General features: G+C 22.8%; 1 protein-coding gene across 12 annotated transcripts in view; it reads right to left on the bottom strand.

The window, feature by feature from the left end:
• The window catches only part of LOC122506934 (bromodomain-containing protein 2-like), a 45,489-nt gene that overhangs the window by 12,106 nt on the left and 12,642 nt on the right, over nt 1–20,741 (bottom strand). For 9 of the 12 annotated variants that reach the window (XM_043619371.1, XM_043619370.1, XM_043619374.1 and 6 more), the window contains 10 exons: nt 19,110–19,187; nt 18,715–18,813; nt 18,503–18,604; nt 17,686–17,988; nt 14,140–14,713; nt 11,012–11,182; nt 10,070–10,189; nt 8,400–8,549; nt 1,596–1,690; nt 484–601 (listed from right to left, as the gene is read on the bottom strand). In XM_043619371.1, coding sequence (XP_043475306.1) covers nt 484–601; nt 1,596–1,690; nt 8,400–8,549; nt 10,070–10,189; nt 11,012–11,182; nt 14,140–14,713; nt 17,686–17,988; nt 18,503–18,604; nt 18,715–18,813; nt 19,110–19,187 — 1,810 coding nt within the window. The remainder of the gene's footprint in view (nt 1–483; nt 602–1,595; nt 1,691–8,399; nt 8,550–10,069; nt 10,190–11,011; nt 11,183–14,139; nt 14,714–17,685; nt 17,989–18,502; nt 18,605–18,714; nt 18,814–19,109; nt 19,188–20,741) is intronic. The other 3 variants (XM_043619369.1, XM_043619375.1, XM_043619378.1) reach the window with 2 other exon arrangements.

The following is a 20,741-nucleotide window of genomic DNA, read 5'->3' as shown; positions in this document are numbered from 1 at the left end:
TTTTTGAATTAAAAATTAAAAAATTCTTTAGAATTGAAATTTATAAATTATAAATTTACTTTTAAATTAAAAATGTATTTTTCAAGTTTTCGAAATTATGAAATTTCGAAAAAAATGGTTAATATTTAAAAATTACTTTTCGATTATTGTCAATTTTCAATTGACAGTGGATTCGATTAAAATTGAAATAATAAATTAAAATAAATAATAAATTTTTCTTAAAATAAAAATATTTAATTCCGTTTTTTGGAATTTAAAAACTTTCGATTCAATTGTCTATCGATAAAAAAAATCATTAAAAATCAAATAAATTCGTTTTTTAAGAGAATTTTGAATTTTTAGGATTTTAAGAACAAAGCATCATCAGTTCTGAATTGAGAATCACAAAAAAAAAGAGTTCACTGCTCGTTAGACACCACTTTTTCTGCAACCTATCGATTTTCTTCTTCCGAGCCCTGGGAATGTCTAAAAACTATTTCGTACCTTGTTCAGCTGGAATATTATTTGCCTGCGTGATTGTTGGTTTTGCCGCTGGTCCCGTGGAATTCGTCGATGGTTGATTATTCATTAGAAGACCACCGGTATGATTTAAATTAGTCGCCTATAAATTTTGCATCAATTAAATAATCACCGTTTTCAAATATTTTTCAAGAAATAAAAAAAAGAGAACAATTTCAATCGATAAAAAAATACTGCGACTAATTAACGAATTTTGAAAATAAAATTAAAGAAAACTGAATACAAATATATAAAAATAAATAAAGTACAAAAATAAGAGAATACGAAAATTAAAAATACGGAAATAAAAAATACAAAAATAAAAAAAAACTACAAAAATACAGACATACGAAAATAAAAAATAAAAATACATAAAAATACAAAAATACGAAAATAAAAAAATACTTATAACATTACGAAAATAGAAAATAAAAATATACAAAAAAATCAATTTTCAAAAAATCAAAACTGACAATATTTTGAAATTTACTTATTTTTCAACTGAAAGAAATTATTTTTCCCTTTTTAAAATAAAATTCCCCTTGAGAATTCAATTTTTTTTCTACTAAAATACGAATTATTCTAATTTCCAATACTGAATTGGAATTCATTTTACCAATTCAGAATCAGAAATTAAAATAATTCGTATTTTAGTAGAAAAAAATTAAATAAATTTCCCCTTTTTTTGAAATTAAATTCCCCTCGATAATTTTTTGTCCCCAGTAAAATTTATTATAGAAAATAAAATAATTCTGATTTCAGTAGAAAAAAATAAAATAAATTTTCCCTTTTTTGAAATTAAAAATGTCCCTTAAAAATTAAATAGAAATTAAATTTATTTCACATTTAGTATAGAAAATAAAATAATTCGGATTTTCGTAAAAAAAAATTAAAATTTCCCCTTTCAATAATTTTGTTCTCTGATTTACTGAAATTCAGCATGAAAAATTAATTTAAATAAAATAATGACATAAAAAAGAAAGAAAAAGAACTAAAAATAAATTCCTAAATAGAAAAAATCGTCTATCCCTTGGAATTTGACAATAAATTTCTTTCAGTCTCTCTCTCTCTCTCTCAGAAAAAAAAGGAATTCTCACCGGTGGTACCACAGTTGGTGCAGTGGTCGTTGGTGGTCCAGGTGTCATCGTACCCTTTTTGGTTTTCTTTCGTGGCGGTCGATTCGATGAATTGCCTGAAATTGAACGTAATTTTTGCGTCTAACCGAAAGTGCAAATAAAAAAAATTTTCATTTTTCAAGTTCACTTTTTTTTTTTTATAGAAGTGATCGGAGAGCTAGTGTGCAGAGAGAAAGAGGATACCAGTTTCACAAAAAAAACTTCTTCCTCTCTAAGAAAGGAAAATTTCATTTAAATTCGACACATCGAATTTAGTCGAGAAAAAAAAATTCACATCACAAAAAAAAATAAATTTTCTCGATGATCTCGCAAAATTAAACAACAATTCGCCAATTATTTTCTAATAGATTTTTATTCATATACTTATATTATAATTGTATCACTGTGTACAACAATGTTAATTTAAATATCTCAATTGTATGCCTTTTTTTTGTGGACTTTCATTTCACGTTTCTTTCTTTTTTTTCACTTTTTTTTATATTAAAAAATCTTAATGCGCAGAACAATTCTCATACACACATACACACAGAAACACACACTCACTCTCTTTTTGGACAAATATCCACAAAGAGTCCCACAGACAAAAAAAAAGAAGAAAAAAAAACACGTTTCGCCGAAGAAGCTGATTCGTTTGGAACATTTTATCAAAATGTACAAAAACGTTCTCAACAAGCGTTCGTCTCAAATAATTTTTACCATCTTTACTTTTTTTTGTCGTCCCTTCACAAATATTCTATATTGATGCTGATGATAATAATAATAATAATAATAATAATTAATAATAATAATAATTATTAATAACTATAAAAATAATTAATAATTATTAATAACTGTAATAATTATTAATAATTATAAAAATAATTAATAATCATTAATAACTGTAATAATAATTAATAATTATTGGTAATTATAATAATAATAATTAATAATTATTAACAATTGTGATAAAAGTAATTAATAATTATCAATTATAAATTATAATAATAAATAATATTAATTATATTAATAATTAATAATTTTAATTACAATTATAATTATTTATAATTATAATAATAATAATAATAATAATTCATAATAATAATAATTCATAATAATAATAATAATAATAATAATAATAATAATAATTCGTAATAATAAGAAGAATGAGAAGAATAATAATAAATCGCGATGAGGATCGTTGTGATGATGATAATAATAATGATTACAAAAGAACGTTGACTACAAAACCATCAAACTCGCAAAAAAAAAAAAAATTCATCTCGTAGAATCAAATAAAATTCTTAATTAAATCGGTAAATAAAAATTAAAACCATTTGTATACAATAAAAAATTCATGAAAACTAAATTTGAGTCGTAGTTAGCACATTATTGAGATCGGTGGCAAGAATCTCCTGCTCGGTGTCTTTTTTTCATTTCTTAATCATTTCTACAAAGAGAGAAAAAGAGAGAGAGAAAAAGAAAATTTTTAATATTTAATAATATTACTCTTCGCTTATTGAAAAAAAAAGTCAGAGAAATGGAAGAATAGCAAACATCGGCGGACTATCAAAAAAAACATCGAGAAGGAGTTCCAGCATTATTTCTCTTAACTTATATAATATAATCGAGCTGGACCACCATATTTTTAATTTTTTTTTTCTGAGCCAACCTCGACTCGAAAAAAAAGACTACTCGGAGTAATTATGTTTATTCATTCATTTTTTTTTATTTCTTGTTATTAAATCTACAATAAACACGGCGTTACATCCCTTTTTTTTAAACATTACACAAAATGTGTCAGTAAGAAAGGATATTTTTTTTTAATTACGAATAATGCAATTTTAAAAAATTGTTTTGCTTTTAACGTTTTTCTTTTCACCATACCTTTCTTCTGTATTTTTCACGAGTATAACTTATCACTAGAATTAATATTTTCTTTTAATGATATATTAGTCTTCATTTATGTACAAAAAAAAATGCGTCTCTTGGGGTAATGTACTTTTTATTTATTCTTTTTTTTTCTCTCGACGTTAGATTCGCACAAAACAGATGGAACGCTGTACGAAAACGTAGACAATATGTTGTGAGTATAAATAAGGAAGTATGTATAATATATATAATATTTATAATTTTTTTTCATATATATATATATATTTTTTTTGTATTTATATATTTAATAAAATATTTAGGTCGTTAGATCTGTTTTTGCGATCGATCGGCTTGACGATCATTTAGAAGAAGGAAGAATTTAATATTGTAAACAGATATTTATAATTAAAATGGGCAGAAAAAAGAGGAAGAGGAATCGAAGAACTGTTTTTTAATTTTTACGCGTTTCATATAAAAAGGATGCAAAAAATTGTTTTTTTTTATGGTAAAATATGTAAAATTATTTATCGTAAAAAATGCCCTTATTCACCGCATATTTTTTTTATTACAAACTAACAATGATTGTATCTTAATGGATGCATTTCCTTAAAAATGTATCTATCTAATTGAATTTGTTCATTTATAATCTTCTAGCTAAATTTAATAAAAAAAAAAAGAAAAAAATTTTTTTCAAGTACATTTTTATACTTCGAAATTTCTCTTTTTCCAATCTTCCTCGGTTAAAGGGGATTTTTCCCAATTTCCTACGTTACGACCGTCAACTAACGTTGTTCTTTTTTTGCTTTTTTTTCTTAAGTACGCTTCTGAGTTACTACCATCGATATACATCTCTTTTTCAAGTAAAATCACAACTTTATCGAAATATCCATTTTTTCCTTTCGTTCCAATTTTTTTTCTCTAGAATTTAAGATTTTTAATTTAATTTTTAATTAATTTTTTAATTGATTTGCAATTTTTTTCGATTGATTTGTAATTTTTTTTTCAATTGATTCGCAATTAATTTTTCGATTTGCAATTGATTTGCAATAAATTTTACAATTGATTCGCAATTAATTTTTCGATTTTCAATTTTTTTCTTCAATTGATTTAATTTTTTAATTTAATCAATTCTGATTCACTTTTTATATTTGTTCAATTAATTAACATTTTCGTTATTTAGTATTAATTTTTGCGCACAACAAAAATTTTTCGATCGACAAATTTCAACATTTTCTAAAAAACAATTTTTCGTTTTTCTTCGAGTAAATTGTGATATTACTTTTTTCGACTACAAAATGACAAATCGATTAATGCCGATTTACGTCCATAACGTTGGTTTTTCTTTCTTTTTTTTCTTTTTTATTATAATATGTACTTTTTTTCTTGCTATATATATATGTATATAAAGGACTAAATTTACATGATATTTCAACAAAAACCACTATCATGGAGCAGACATTTTTACAGATAGAAATATAAAAACAAAATATCCCTAAAATTAAACTTTCTTTAAACACGTATAAAAGGCTTCTTAATAATTGTTTAAATAGGACGGGTTCAAAGAAAAGAAAAAAAAAATTCCGCTTTCTTTTTTTTTCTAATCGCAGTAATCGTCGAATCGAGTCATTTTACACAAAGTCGAAAAAAACAATTTTTTTTGCTTCGCTTGATCAATTTGTATTTTTTTTTCTCTAACCGATTCTAACGATCATTGGATCAAAGCTTAGCGGAGTGCAAACAATGTGTTTGGAGGCCAGTGCGCTTTTGTTAACAAATCGGAAAAAAAGTTATTTTTTCTTTGCCTTTGGTTAATATTTATTTATTTTTTTCTTTTCCCTTCTTGCTCCGTTTTTTGCTCTTTCTTTCTCTCCAAATCCTCTGTTTCTCTATTTTTTTATTCTTCCATTTCTCGCTATCTCATTTCTTTTTTCCACCCCACTTCCAAAAATGTTAAAATACCCTCAAAAATTCTTCAAAAGCACCAGGATAAAAAAAATATTCTTTTGAAAAAAAAAAGAAAAAAAATTTTTTTTGTCCTCTAAACCAAAAATTTTACATGCAGATTAAAAAAAACCCGAATGAACTCAAAATGCTAAAAAAAGGAAAATTAAAATTAGCTAAAAATGCTACAGTAAAAATAATAAAGTAGCACGGATAACATAAAATTGCAAACACATTGCAATAGTTTTCAGAAGAGAAAAAATTCTGTAAAGTCGAAAAATTATCTATAATAATTTTTTTTAAATCCGAAATTATTTTTTTAATTTCGTATAAGTATTTTTTTATCGGAGTATTTCAAGAGGGTTTCATTTTTTTTTGCTTTCTCTCTATTCTATTCTCATTTTTCTCTATATTTCTGGATCGGCAGTGACAGTTTATATTTAATAATGACTAAATAATTGACAAACTGGTCCGAAAAGTTACAACGCGCTAATTCAAAGATCCAGCCACCAATACACATTGTCTGCATTTTATTATTATTGTTATTATTATTATTATTATTATTATTATTATTATTATTATTATTATTATTATTATTATTATTACTATTTTTCGTTTTATTTTACTATTTATCATTTTTCTTTTTGCTATCAGTCCCCTTAATATTGTCATTGCCTGGTTATTATCGTGAAGCTTGAGAAAACTTCACTTTCTTTATTTTCTTTTGTTGTCCACTTGCAAATTGACGAGAACGGAATTTAGCCATTCCATTAGTAACGATGGAGTTGAAGGTACACGCATATGTTGTATTGTCACAAAAAAAGAACAAAAATAAGAAAAAAGGACATAAATTAGTGCTTTTAGAAAAAAAAAACAAAAAATTTTTTTTAGAGAAAAAAATAATTAAGATGCAAATAAAAGTATAAAGAAGCTTGACGTGAGAAAAAAAATTATTTTAATGCTCTGCTCATTGAACGAAAAAAGCATGAAATTAGCAGGGCATTAGAATTTAAAAACAGAGGCGTCGGTCTTTGATACCGCAATTATTTTTTTTTTTTTAATATTGAAAATTTATTGGCTCGATCTCAAAGATCGACGTACTCCTCGAGTTATTTATTTATTTTTTTTGCATATTGGTTATTTTTTTTTTGCTTTTTTTTATGATGACACACTTTACACCGTCAACATCAACAGAGCAAGAGAAAAGAACTGAATTGTCATTAATTTGCGAATCATCGTTCTTGAAATAAGCTGACATGGCATTATATATTTATATTTATATATGGTATCCTCAAAACACAGTCTGCACTCCACTAGCTCACCTTCTTCTTACCATTAAGATTCATGTTCCATTATTAATATTATTATTGCTATTATTTTTAATTATTAAATTAAAAAGAAACAAAACATCGTAAATTTTTCTGTATTGAGTCTCGATGATAATATAATAATAATAATAATAATAATAATATTAATAATAATTTTGCACAATCGAGACTCAACACTTTTCTTATTTTTTTCTTTTTTTACACATTTGCATTAACGTAACGTAGTAATTTTAATTTTTACCACATCAGTAACGCCGTCCTAATAAATATAATAAAGAAAATATTTTACTTTTTTTCTTTTTATTTGGGAGATATTTGCGATGAATTTGTGCAGTCAATTTATTTGGTCAATGGACTACTTTTTAAAAAATTTGTTTTTTTCCACCATGACACTTATTCTTTTCATTTACTAAATCTAGTTTGTTTAATTGGACATTGCGCGAGTCTCATTATTGCTATTTTTTATTTTTTTGTTTTTTTATTTATTTTTTTTCAATTCTTTCTAAATTTTTTTTATACAATTAATAAGAAATTACCAAACCAAGATTTTTCGATAAAAAATTTGAAACATGAAAATAAATTTACAAAATCTATCAGTCGTGATTTATCTATAATATATTTGTTTTTAATAATGGCCATTTGTTTAACAAATTGCCAATTAGTCTAAGACTCTGTATTTTTTTCAATGTTTCAAATTCAGATCATTTAATTAATTTAATCAAATACAATTCAATTGATCAATTAAATTAACTAATCAATATCCCCATTACTTACTATTTATAATTTATAATTTATAATCTTTTCTTTTAAATCTACAATTCATAATTAACTATAATTTATTAATTTCATTATTAAAAATTAAATCGTTTAATAAGTATAATAAAATTTATAATTCTATTTTAATTTATAATAAAAATTTTTCTTTAATCGTAAATCTATTAATTCATAAAATTTTTGCACTTAATTTACATCGAATTTAACTATTATCAATCAATAATTTAACTTTGTTTTTTTAATAATTAAATTCATCAATTCGATTTATCACTTAATGTACAATTTCAATTGATTCAATATTAATCTTGGTGTGGTGAATTTCAAAAGAACAAAAACCAGATTAAATTTTTTAGAGAAAAAAAACACGAATTCTCCACTACAAAATGAAAAAATCTTTTTTTTTTTTCTTCACACGAAATCTAAGCAAGACATGATTTTTATATTTAAATTTTACTCTAATATTTGCATTTAAAAAAGTGCTCTTTAAAGCGTGTACAAAATAGTATTGTCTGTACAGAACTTTTATTTTTAGATAGAAAACGCGAAGTACAAATCTGTGCTTTTGTGAGAGTAAAACAAAAAATAATTTAAAAAAGAAACTAATGAAAATTTTTCTTTAAAAACTAAAACGAGAAATAACACCAAATATTTATTTGACTGTTGATTCACAACAATCGCAAATAATCCCTTCAAAAATTTTTTAATTCGTAGGAAAATTAAAGTTGATTTTTTATAATTTAATATTAACGACCATTTTCTCATTTATAAAAAAAAGGAGGTCGTTTTGTTTTGCTTTTGTTCCCGAGTGAGGGTTTGTTTGTTTTTTTTTTTAATATAGTGGCAACAGTTAGATGAGGTTTTGTTCATATCTAACCTGCTTCGCTGTCGCTAGAATCACTGGAACTCGAAGATAAAGAACTGCTACTGGAATCACTGTCACTGCTACTACTACTGGATGCTGACAATCTCGAAGGTCCACTAGTTCCAGCAGTTCCCACTACGTCTACTGACTTACTACTGTCTTCTGTAAATATCAATGAATTTTTATTTAGTTTGCATTCTTTTATTAGAATTTTAAACATTCAAACATTCCGTTCATTCAATTTATATTTTCTTGTTTCAAACATTTTAATTATTATAAAATCTGTAGTTAAAAAATATCAGCTAAAAAAATAGCTAAAAATAACTAAAAAATAGTTAAATAGCTAAAAAATAGTTAAACAGTAGCTAAACAATAGCTAAAAACAGTAGTTAAACAATAGCTAAAAATAAATTTCAAAAAATAACTTTCAAAAAGTTAAAAAATAGCTCAAAATATTAGAGAAAAAAATATATTAATAATGTTATATTGATTTAATATTTGAGAATAAAGAAGATAAAGAATCAATTTATAAAAATATAAAAATATTTCACTCGGTAAATATTTTACCAAGCGATAAATTTTGCTACTATTAATAATAATTTTCTGCAAATATTTTCGATTCATTTTTTTTTCAATCCTTGTGAAAAATTATTAAATCAAAATTATTTCATTTGCCCCTAATACGAATTTTCAATCATATAAAAAAGTAAAATATGAACTTAAATCGTAAAATATGTCTTGTATAATTGTGAAATATTATAAAATCAATAATTCCCCACCAGGAAGTTGAGAAAAATCAATACCAGTACTCGTTTCATATCTTTTTATCTGCCCTACATACCCAACAGGAGCTAAAGATAAAATAATTCTCAATGAACTTCTAACGAACGCACAATAATAAAAAAAAACTGCAAATTCAATATTTATTTTTAACAATAAAAATAAATATTTAACTCTTCATTGAATTTTTTCCACGATATTTATCTTTTCACTTTTATATCTATAATATTTTCATGAATAAGTTACTTTTAAATCCTTTTTTTCCATCAATGAATAATTTAAATCCTCTTATAGAGTTTAAATCTGAGTTTTTATCATTTTCATTTTCGCATTCTTATTAGAATTTTAAACATTAAAAACATTCTTTCATTGAAATTTACATATAAAACTTCTATTTCTATTTTCTAGTTTCAAAAATTTTTATTTAATTTCGTAAACTTTTTTAATTTATTCAATTTAATTAAAATTTTTCCTATTTATTTTTTCCCTTCTTTTTCTTTTTTATTTTCTTCCTCTTTCTCTTATTTTCATTTTCTTTCTCTTTTTCTTATTTTTATTTTCTTACCCTTTTTCTTAATTTTTATTTTCTTCCAATTTTCTTTTTCTTTTTTAAGAAGTAAAAAAATTCTCCTTTTATTGAGAATAAAGAATTTTTCGTATAAATTTGAAAGGAAAATTTACTCTTATTTTTCTGCATTTTCTTTTTTAGGAAGTAAAAAAATTCTCCTTTTATTGAGAATAAAGAATTTTCCGTATAAATTAGAAAGGGAAATTTACACTTATTTTTCTGCATTAGATTCGTAATTAAATGTTCAATTAATGAAATTGCATTAAAAATTATGTAGTAAAAGAAATTAATAATCGACTTCATTAATTTATGTTAAGTAATTAAAGAAACGCACCTTTTTTGGGAGCCTTCTTGACGTTTCCCAGTTGGCCCGTAACGTCTTGTAATCTTTTTTCGAGTTCCTGCTTCTTCTCAGCCATCTGATCTTCCTTAGATTTGCCGCTGAGTTTCTTATCTATAAACATAATAATGTGAAACTCGTTTAATTCTCAAGTTCATTTGATAACAATTGAAACCCCTTTTTTTGTAAGAAAAAAACGATTTTCAATTTTTTGTCACAAGATTTGAGACAAAAAATTGAAAATTAGACGAAATAGAGAAAAAAATAGACAAAACAAAAATAATTTTATAAATATCTTAAAAGAAATAGTGTAAAATAATAAGTAGACAAAATAAAAACCAAAGTTAAAAACTTTTTTAAAAAAATTTAAAAAAAAATTAAAAATAAAATAACAAAAATAAAGTAAACGATAAAATTGAAAAGTAAAACAAAAAGTAAACGAAATTAAAAAATAAAAAGTAATTAAATAGACAAAGTATTGTAAAAATAGACAAAGTAAGGTAAAAACAAAAAATTTCAAAACAGGAAAAATAGACAAACACAAATTACAAAAAGCAAACAAATAAATTAATTGAAAAACACAAAAAAAGGGGGAAGAAGTAGATGCAATAAATGTAGTTTCCCCCACAAACGTCAATAAGGACCTTCTCTAAAGGAATTCTAATATCGTTAGTAATAAAGAGAAAAGACACATAATAATAAATTGAGACGCGTAAAAACAGTTAGAAATATTTTGGAAAGGTTCTCTCTCTTTCTTTTTTCTTGGCTAAAAAACACGAACTGGAGACACTCCAATTTAAAAAAAAAAACAGGAGATCAATGAATCATTTCATTTTCACTTGATCACCATATGATAAAAGTGAAACACAACGTGGATCACAAAAGAAGAAAAAATACAGTCGAATGGTCCTTGCATGACGTTGGTACGGAACTTACAGTAGAGCTTACGTGGTTTTTTTCTAAGACACGAGGCAACGTAATTTTCCAATTCCCGTAATGTCGATGGTTTTAGGGTTTCAAAATCAATTTCAATTTCGTCAGGATTCGAATCCCTTAACGACGGCTCACGGGACTGAATTATGTGCACAACACGACCCAGTTTATCACCTGTAAAGAAGCAAAAGAAATTTTTTTTCTTTTAGTTTTCTTTCTATTTTGTAAAAATTAGACAACGCAGGCTTTGTACTCGATAATTAATTTTAAAAAACTATCAAAAAAGTGGCTTTAAGACCGAAAAAAAGTAGTAAAAAAGTAGCTATCGAAAAATTAAATTTGAAGAAACTCATTTTAGACGATTTACAAAAAATCCCAAAAGTATCATTTTCATTTTTTTCCAATCTTCATCAAAAATATTTACGTTTTTTCTCAATCTGCTAATAACTTAAATTCTACATTTTTACAAAAAATTTATAATTTTCTAAATTTTAGTTTATAATTCTTCAAAAATACAATTATATTTAAAAATAATTTTTAAAAGTAAAAAAAATAATATTTACTTCAACTTTTAAAAAATTGACAAATAATTGAAAATATAATTTAATCTTTTCAAATTATTTACGCGGGAATTTAAAAATCTTCAAAGCATTTTAATTTGTACAATTATTCAAGACTAATTTTTTTTCATAATTTCCAAACAAGATTACATTCAAAACTTGAAGAAATTTTGGTAAATTAATATTTAAATATGTATTTATTTCTCCATAGGAACTAAAATATTTTAAATGATTACTGTGTAAAATCTTTTCAAAATTTTACAATTTCTAAAAATTTCACAACTGTAATTCTTCGAAATTCAATAATTTTTGTTGTTGAAATTTTTAAATTAAAATTGTTTAAAACTTTAGTCATTTTTTATGAAAATAATAAATTTTTTTTAAAATAAAAATTTTAATAACATTCCAGTATTTCAACAATTAAAATTTTCAAAGATTTCAATTTCAAAATCTGTTGAAATTTAAATATTTCTAACAATTCATAATAAATACAATTATTATCTAGAATTTTAAATAAAATTTATTTTTTTAATCTATTCTTATTAGAAAGTTCTGAGGGAATTCAATTATTTAAATGTAGAAACAAAAATAATTTAATAAAAAATTGAATATTTCTTAAATCTTAATTCTTTTAAAGTATTTTATTAAAATTTATTAAAATAATCCAATTCTTTCGAAGAATTTCAACAAATTTTTAAGAATAATAATTGAATTTTTCGAGAAATTCATTTAAAATTGAATTAAAAATAATTGAAACTCTGCGATAATATTTATTATTTATAAAAAAATTTTAATTCTTGTGAAGAATTTTATAAAAAATTTGTTTCACAATTCGATCTTGTTGTAATAATTTTATGAAAAATGGACTTTAAATAATTGAATTCAAGAGTAAATTTTATTATTTATGAAAATAATTTAATTTCTGCAAAGAATTTTATTAAAATTCTATTCAAAATAATTCAATTAATCTAAAGTATTTTATTATTTATAAAAATTAATTTAAATTCACTCGAAATATGTGATTATTTATAAAAATAATTGAATTCTTACGAAATTTTTCGACAAATTCACATAAATTTGTATTGAAGATAATTCAATTCTTATGTTGAATTTTATTAAAATTGTTTTTAATAATAAAATTTTATAACATTTTTTAGAAAAAGAATTTTATAAAAATTCATTTAAATAATTTGTTTTGAAAAAAATTTATTAAAATGGCATTTTAATAAATTAAATTACTGTACATTTTTTTTATAATTTATGAAAATAATTGAATTCCTCCAAAGAATTTTATTAAAATTCTATTCAAAATAATTTAATTAATCTAAAGTATTTTATTATTTATAAAAATAAAATTGAATTCACTAGAAAAATTTTATTATTAATGAAAATAATTGAATTCATACAAAATTTTTCGACAAATTCACTCAAATTTGTTAAAATTCTATTCAAAATAATTCAATTAATCTAAAGTATTTTATTATTTATAAAAATTAATTTAAATTCACTCGAAATATGTGATTATTTATAAAAATAATTGAATTCTTACGAAATTTTTCGACAAATTCACATAAATTTGTATTGAAGATAATTCAATTCTTATGTTGAATTTTATTAAAATTGTTTTTAATAATAAAATTTTATAACATTTTTTAGAAAAAGAATTTTATAAAAATTCATTTAAATAATTTGTTTTGAAAAAAATTTATTAAAATGGCATTTTAATAAATTAAATTACTGTACATTTTTTTTATAATTTATGAAAATAATTGAATTCCTCCAAAGAATTTTATTAAAATTCTATTCAAAATAATTTAATTAATCTAAAGTATTTTATTATTTATAAAAATAAAATTGAATTCACTAGAAAAATTTTATTATTAATGAAAATAATTGAATTCATACAAAATTTTTCGACAAATTCACTCAAATTTGTATTGAAAATAATTTAATTCTTATGTTGAATTTTATTAAAATTTTTTTTAATAAAAAATTTTATAAAAGTTTTTATAAGAAGAATTTTATAAAAATTTGTTTAAATAATTTTATTAATTGTAAAAATTTAATGAAAATGCCATTTTAATGTTTAATTAATTAAATTCCTGTAAAAATGTTATAATTTATGAAAATAATTGAATGTTCGCGAAGAATTTTATTAAAATTCTTTTATAGAATAGAAATCTTTTCTTTTTCGAAAATTGTTTAAAATTAATTGAATCTGAAAATTTTATTGAAAACTTGAGAATAATTCATTTATTTCAAATTTTAGCGAATTTAAATTTGTGCCAATTCTCTCTCTTAAAGGAAAAAGACAAAAAAACAATGAAAAGTGTAGCTTTTAGTGTCGCAAATCTATAAAAATATTCAAATAGTAGCAAATCGTAAAAAAAGTAGTAAATAGTTGGTTTTAGTAAATAAAAAGCTAAATACTGCAAGTTCTACATAAGTTTGTAATTTTTAGACTTTTTTCCCCTATTTGAAAAGAATAGAATTTTTTTTTAAACTTGAAATAAAAAATAGAAATTTTTATTTTTTCTTGAAAGAAAGGAAAAATAATAATGTGTCACTTACCAGGCAATTTATTAATATCGAGACTGAGTTGACGTTTCTCATCGTAGGACATGGGTTTGGCATTATCCTCGTCCTCGGAATCAAATGGAATTGGCGGCAATAGATTGCCAACGTTTTTCTTTTTATTACCAGCCGATCGACTATTGGCTTTCGGCCTTTTTGTCGCTGCATTGGCTGCTGCAGCTTTACCGGGTCCTCGGCCTTTGCCTTTCGTTTTTGCATTTGTCGCCGGTGGCATATGATGTCCAAGATTTGCCGTTGCATGGGCCTTGTTTGGTCCAACGGAAGCCATTGCTGGATGATGAATATCACCACCAGCGCCTGCTGGCATTTTCATATCGCCAGCATTAATTGGTGCATTTCCAATACCGGCCGTAACATTATCGGCAACATTTGAAATTCCAGCGCTTGGCTTCATTAATTCTTTCATGGCACCACTGTGACTGCCAATGAGATTTGGCGTTTTATTACTCATTGGCTTTGATTTTGGCTTATCCGATTTCTTCTTCTTTCCCTTCTTCTTTTTCGTCGATTCCTCCGCCAGCATTCTTACCTGTTCCTGTACGGCTTTCAACTGTAAATAATTAAAATTTACATTAAATAAAATTTAATCTATTATTTTTTCTATTTTCTCGAAAATTGGTTTCAGGGTTGCCACGCTTTTGCTCTTTTCAAATTCCCTGACTTTTACATATTTTCCACGTCAAAAACTTAATTTTTCCAGGTTTTTAAAACGAAAATTATTCAAAAACATCATTTCATTTTTAATTAAATCATTTTCAAATAAATATTAAATCATTTTTTTTATAGAAATTAAGATATTCAAAAATTTGAAATTCAATAACATATAAGAATATTATTATAAAACATGAAGATATCAATCACTCCGAATCCTCGACTCGGAGTGATCGCTTTCTTCATGTTTTATAATAATTAAAACTTGCTACTTTGTTACTGTAACTTCATCAAAAATTATTTTCATCATTACGATTATTCATTTCTAGAATTTTCAACTAACATTCTTCTTCAAGTCAATTTCTTTTTTCAATTTTTTAAAAAGTTCTTGGTGAATTTTCAAATTCTTTTGTTCACAATTTAATTTTACAAAATTTCGATTATTCTGAAATTCTTTAATTAAATATATTAGAAATTAAAAACTTCAATTAATTAAAAAAAATTCCACTAAACTTATTGAGAAAAATTAATTCTATAGAATTCTTAATTAAAATTATGAAAATTTCGAATATTCCAAGATATATTTTAATTTTTTATTCCAAAATATTTTAATTTGAAATTCATTTTTAAATCAATATTTATTAGAAAATTCTACGAGAATTCAATTATTTAACTATAAAAATAAATATTTTATTAAACAATTAAAAGTTTCTTAAAATTGAATTTTCATAAAGAATTTTATCAACAAATTTTTAAATAATTGAATTCTCTTGACAAATTTTAATAAAATTTTCAAGAATAATTGCATTTTTCGAGAAATTTAATGAAAATTGTATAAAAAATAATTGAAATTCTGCCAAGAATTTTATTAAAAGTTTTGAAAATAATTGAATTTCGGAAAAAAATGTTATTATTTATAAAGATAATTGAAATTTTGACGAAATTTTTTGGAAATTTTTAAACATAATTAGATTTCCAAGAAGAAATTTATTACTTTTAAAAATAATTGAATTCTTGTGATGAATATATTGTTATTTATGAAAATATAATTGAATTTTGCAAAGAATTTTATTAAAATGCCTGAAAAGAATTGAATTTTCGGGAATAATTTTGTTATTTATCTTTAATAATTGAATTCTTTCGAAGAATTATTTATGTAAATAATTGAATTCTTGGGAAGAATTTTATTAAAATCTAAAAGAATAATTCTATTATTCAAAAAAATTTAATTAAAATTGTATTTAAAATAATTCATTTCTTTGGAACAATTTTATTAAAATATTTGAAAGTAATTAAAATCCTGTGAAAATTTCTAGTACTTTTGTAAATAATTGATTTTTTCGAGGAATTGAAGTTAAATTTTTAATAATAATTACATTTTTTGAATAATTCCTGTAAAATTGTATTTAAAAGACTTGAAATCCTGCGATGAATTTTATTATTTATAAAATTAATTGAATAGTTGCAAAGAATTTTATTAAAATTTTCAAAAATAATTGAATTTCTGAGAAGAATTTTATAATTTATGGAAATAATTGAATTCTTGCTAACGATTTTATTAGAATTTTTGAAAATAATTGAATTTCGGAGAAAATTTTTATTATTTATAAAGATAATTGAAATTTTGTAAATTTTTAAACATAATTGGATTTCTGCAAAGAATTTTATTAAAATTATTTTGAAAAAAATTGAATTGTTACGCAAAGAACTACACTAAAATTTTTGAAAATAATTTTATTCAGTATAGAAATTTAATTAATAATTTATTGAAAATAATACTTAAATTCTAATAAATAAATTGTAGCAAAAGTTATTAAAATAATTAAATTTCTGTTATAAATTTTAATAAAATTTTTAAGAATAAAAACTTTTTCCGAGGAATTCCATTAAAATTTTATTAAAAATAATTGAAATTCAGCATTGAGATTTATTATTTATGAAAATAATTGAATACCTGTAAAAAATGTTATTATTCATGAAAATAATTAAATAATATATGAAAATAATTAAATGCTTGCGTAGAATTTTTGAAAATAATTGGATTTCTGAGAAGAATTTTACTACTTTTGAAAATAATTGAATTTCTGCAATCATTTGTAATTGCTTCAAAATTCAATTTGTTTTAGTGTTTTTAACTCAAATTCTTCTATAAATCCATTATTTTTAATAATCAGTTAAATATACATTAAAAGATTTAACTAATTTATGAAGAATTTTAGTTTAAAAATTTTTTAAAACTAAGTTTTTTTATATTTCTTATTAAATTCATTTAAAATTGAAATTTTACAAATTTAAATCAAAATCTTTTAAAGTTCATCTACTTACGAAAATTGTAAACGCAACTCTTGTAAAATTGAATTAATTTTGAAATATTTAAGTAAAATTCTATTTCAAGAATAAACACAATAACTTTAGAAAACAATTTTCCAGGATTTCGATAAAAATTCCCTGACTTTTCAAGGTTTATAAAATTCCCTGACATTTCCAGGTTTTCCATTTTTCCAGATTGCGTAGCAACCCTGGGTTTTTTCTTTTTTCGATTCAAAATCATTTCAATCATTTAATTCTTCAAAGATTTATAATTTAACTTTTTCTAAATTAATTTGATTTTAAAAACTTCTTTTTTCTTTGTAGATTAAAAATCGTTTCATTTCATTAAAAATCATTAAATTCTTCAAAGGTTTATAATTTAACTTATTCTAAATTAATATGATTTTAAAAAATTCTTTCTAGTTTTTAGATTCAAAATAGTTTCAATCATTAAATTCAGAGCTTTTAATTTCTTTGAAAATGTTAAAAAAAGAATTGTAAATTGAAAAATTGAAATTTGAGAATGTGTTTGTTTTGAAATTGGAGATGATGGAAAATTACCTTCTGCTGTAAGGCAACAAGCTTCTGAGAGCGTTGGAATTCCTCCTCGGAGTCTTCACTCTCGCTATCACTTTCAGACGCTGAACTGCTGCCACTTGTACTGCTGCCCTTTATTCCAACAACAGTGCCCGATGGTTCGTCGGGTATTTTAGCGTACCTCATTTCAAAAACGTCTTGTAATTTTCTCGCCATTGCGACGACATCATGATCCGGTGGATTGTACTTATAGCAATTGGTGAATATAAGTCGCACATCGCTGGCGAATTCTTGAGCTGTTTTATACTCTCGACTGTCCATTTTCGTCTGAAAGGAAAATTCATTTTTTAATTTCGAAAAAGACTGCAATTTTTTTTCTCTACAAATGAATATTTTCTCTAATCAAATGAATATTTTCTCTAATCAAACGAATACTTTTTCTAGACAAATGAATATTTTCCCTAATCAAATGAATACTTTTTCTAGACAAATGAATATTTTTTCTAAACAAAGGAATATTATTTCTAAACAAACGAAAATTTTCTCTAAACAAAGAAAAAATATTATTTTTAAACAAACGAATATTTTTTCTAAACAAAGGAATATTATTTCTAACCGAACGAATATTTTTTCTAAACGAATTAATACATTTTCTAACCGAATTTATTAATACATTTTCTAGAAAAATGAATATTTTTTTTCTAAACAAATCAATACTTTTTCTAGAAAAATGAATATTTTTTCTAAACGAATCAATACTTTTTCTAAATATAGAAATAAATGTTTTCAATTTTTAATATAGCTACAAATTACACAAGAGTTTTTAGAATAAAATACACACCTTCACTGTACCAAGATCCATTGGTTTCCTGATGATCTCATGATAATCGTGAAGACCCAAAAGATCAGCGTCCACTGGCTTATAAAAAGGCCACGCATAACCCTGAAAACAAAATTTAAATCACCATTAAATTGTTGAATTTATTGAATAAAAATGAATAATTAAATTAATAAACTTAAATTTAATGTCTTCAGTGATAAATTGATAATTACCGAATGTTTCTTGGAGAACAGTTCCTTGAGAATGTCATTACACGATTTCAAAGCTTCTGAGAGTTTCTCCTTTGTCTTACCGCCAGGATGTGGAGGTTGCTATAAATAAAATTTTTTATTAATACAGTGAAACTTGAAAAGTAAAATTTCTAAAAAATCTCATTAAAAAAACGATATTCTCAGATCTAAAAAATAAAATACTTTATAAAAAACTAGAGAAAACGATATTCTCGGATCTAAAAATAAAGTATTAATTTAAATACTAAACAATTTATATCAATTTTTAATAAACTTTTGTAATAAAACGTTTTGTTTGTCCTAATTTTTTTTGAGTAAAGATAATTGAAGACGTCACAAATGAAACGAAAGTGATTGAAAAAAATGAATTTTTGTACCTGTTGTGCCATAGCAGCCATCATTGGCATACTAGCCTGATGGTACGGCACCAGGCCATCGTCAGCTTGCCTCGTTGGCTGAAACAGCCCCATCATTAACCCTCTGTTAGTACTTTAATGTATGATTTAACATGATTTAACACATGCAAACACAAAGATCAGACTTTAGGCGATATAACTTTTTTTTTAACAAAATGATCAAAGATGCACTAAACTCGTGTGTTCCACTTGCAATTTTTTCTTCTCTCATTAACTAAAGGAGAACAAGAAAATAAATTTTAAACACAAAAAATAAATAAGCAAATAAAGTAAAACTGAATCCTACAATTTTTGTTTTTTTTTTTTAAGAATTTACAATGTCACTGTATTTTAATAAAAGTACAGTGAGTGTATTTTATTATAAGTACAATTACTGAATTTTATTAAAAGTACAGTGACTGTATTTTATTAAAAGTACAATGATTATACTTTATTTATTAAAGAAAAATAAAAGTAACATAAATTTATTTGAAAAAAAGGATAAAAAATAATCAACTTCAAAGAAAAGATCCTTACAATCTTTTAACAAATTACAATATTACTGTAATTATTTATTTGAAAAAAAGGACATAATCAGGGTTGCCACAAAAATTAAAATTGACTTTTTCCTGACTTCCAGATAAAATTTTGACTTTATTCCAGATTCCTAAGAAAAAGAAACATTCAAAGGGATCTAAATAAAAAATGTCTTTTTATAAAAAAAAAGATAATATTTCGAAGCAAAAATTTGATTTAAAACATTCAAGACGTCTACTAATTTTAAAAATAAAATTATTCTGTCAAACTTCTCTCGTTTTTCTTCGAAAAAATTCAATTATTTTCATAAATAATTAAATCCTTCCACAAATTCGATTATTTTCAAAAATGTTAATAAAATTCTTGTCAAGAATTCAATTATTTTCATAAACAATAAAATTCTTCTCAGGAATTCAATTATTTTCGTAAATAATATAATTCTTCCCACAAATTCGATTATTTTCAAAGATTTTAATAAAATTCTTGGCAAGAATACAATTATCTGCATAAATAACAAAATTCTTCGCAAGAATTCAATTATTTTCATAAAGAACAAAATTCTTCTCAAAAATTCAATTATCTTCATAAACAATAAAAATCTTCGAAAAAATTTAATTATTTTCAAAAATTTCAAAAAAATCTAATTAACTAAAATTCATCTCTAAATCAATTAATTTAAATAATTTTCCACAAATTCTTCTAGAATTCAATTATATTTTAAAATAATTTTTGAAAGTTGAAAAATTTTCAAACAATTAAAATTTGGTAAAATTTTTTAAAAATAATTGAATTTTTGAAAAATATAAATAAAAATAATCAATTTTTTAAAGAATTTTTATTATAAACAAGACCATGATTTCTCATAAATTTTTATAAGTCAAAAAAGTAAATTTTCATAACTTTTTATTTATATTGTTCGAAGATAATTGAATCTGTAAAAAATTATTATAAAACAATTCTAATAATTAGTTTTTCAAAATATTTTAATGTAATTTTTCGAAAATAATTGAATTTCTCAAAAGAATTTTTGTGTAATTAAAAAAAAACAAATTAATTTTTTTAATGAAATATATTTGA

This window comes from Leptopilina heterotoma, unplaced genomic scaffold (genome assembly GCF_015476425.1).
Source record: "Leptopilina heterotoma isolate Lh14 unplaced genomic scaffold, ASM1547642v1 Lhet_44, whole genome shotgun sequence".
In the NCBI taxonomy this organism is placed as follows: Eukaryota; Metazoa; Arthropoda; class Insecta; order Hymenoptera; family Figitidae; genus Leptopilina; species Leptopilina heterotoma.
This window is presented reverse-complemented; position numbering and strand designations above follow the sequence as displayed.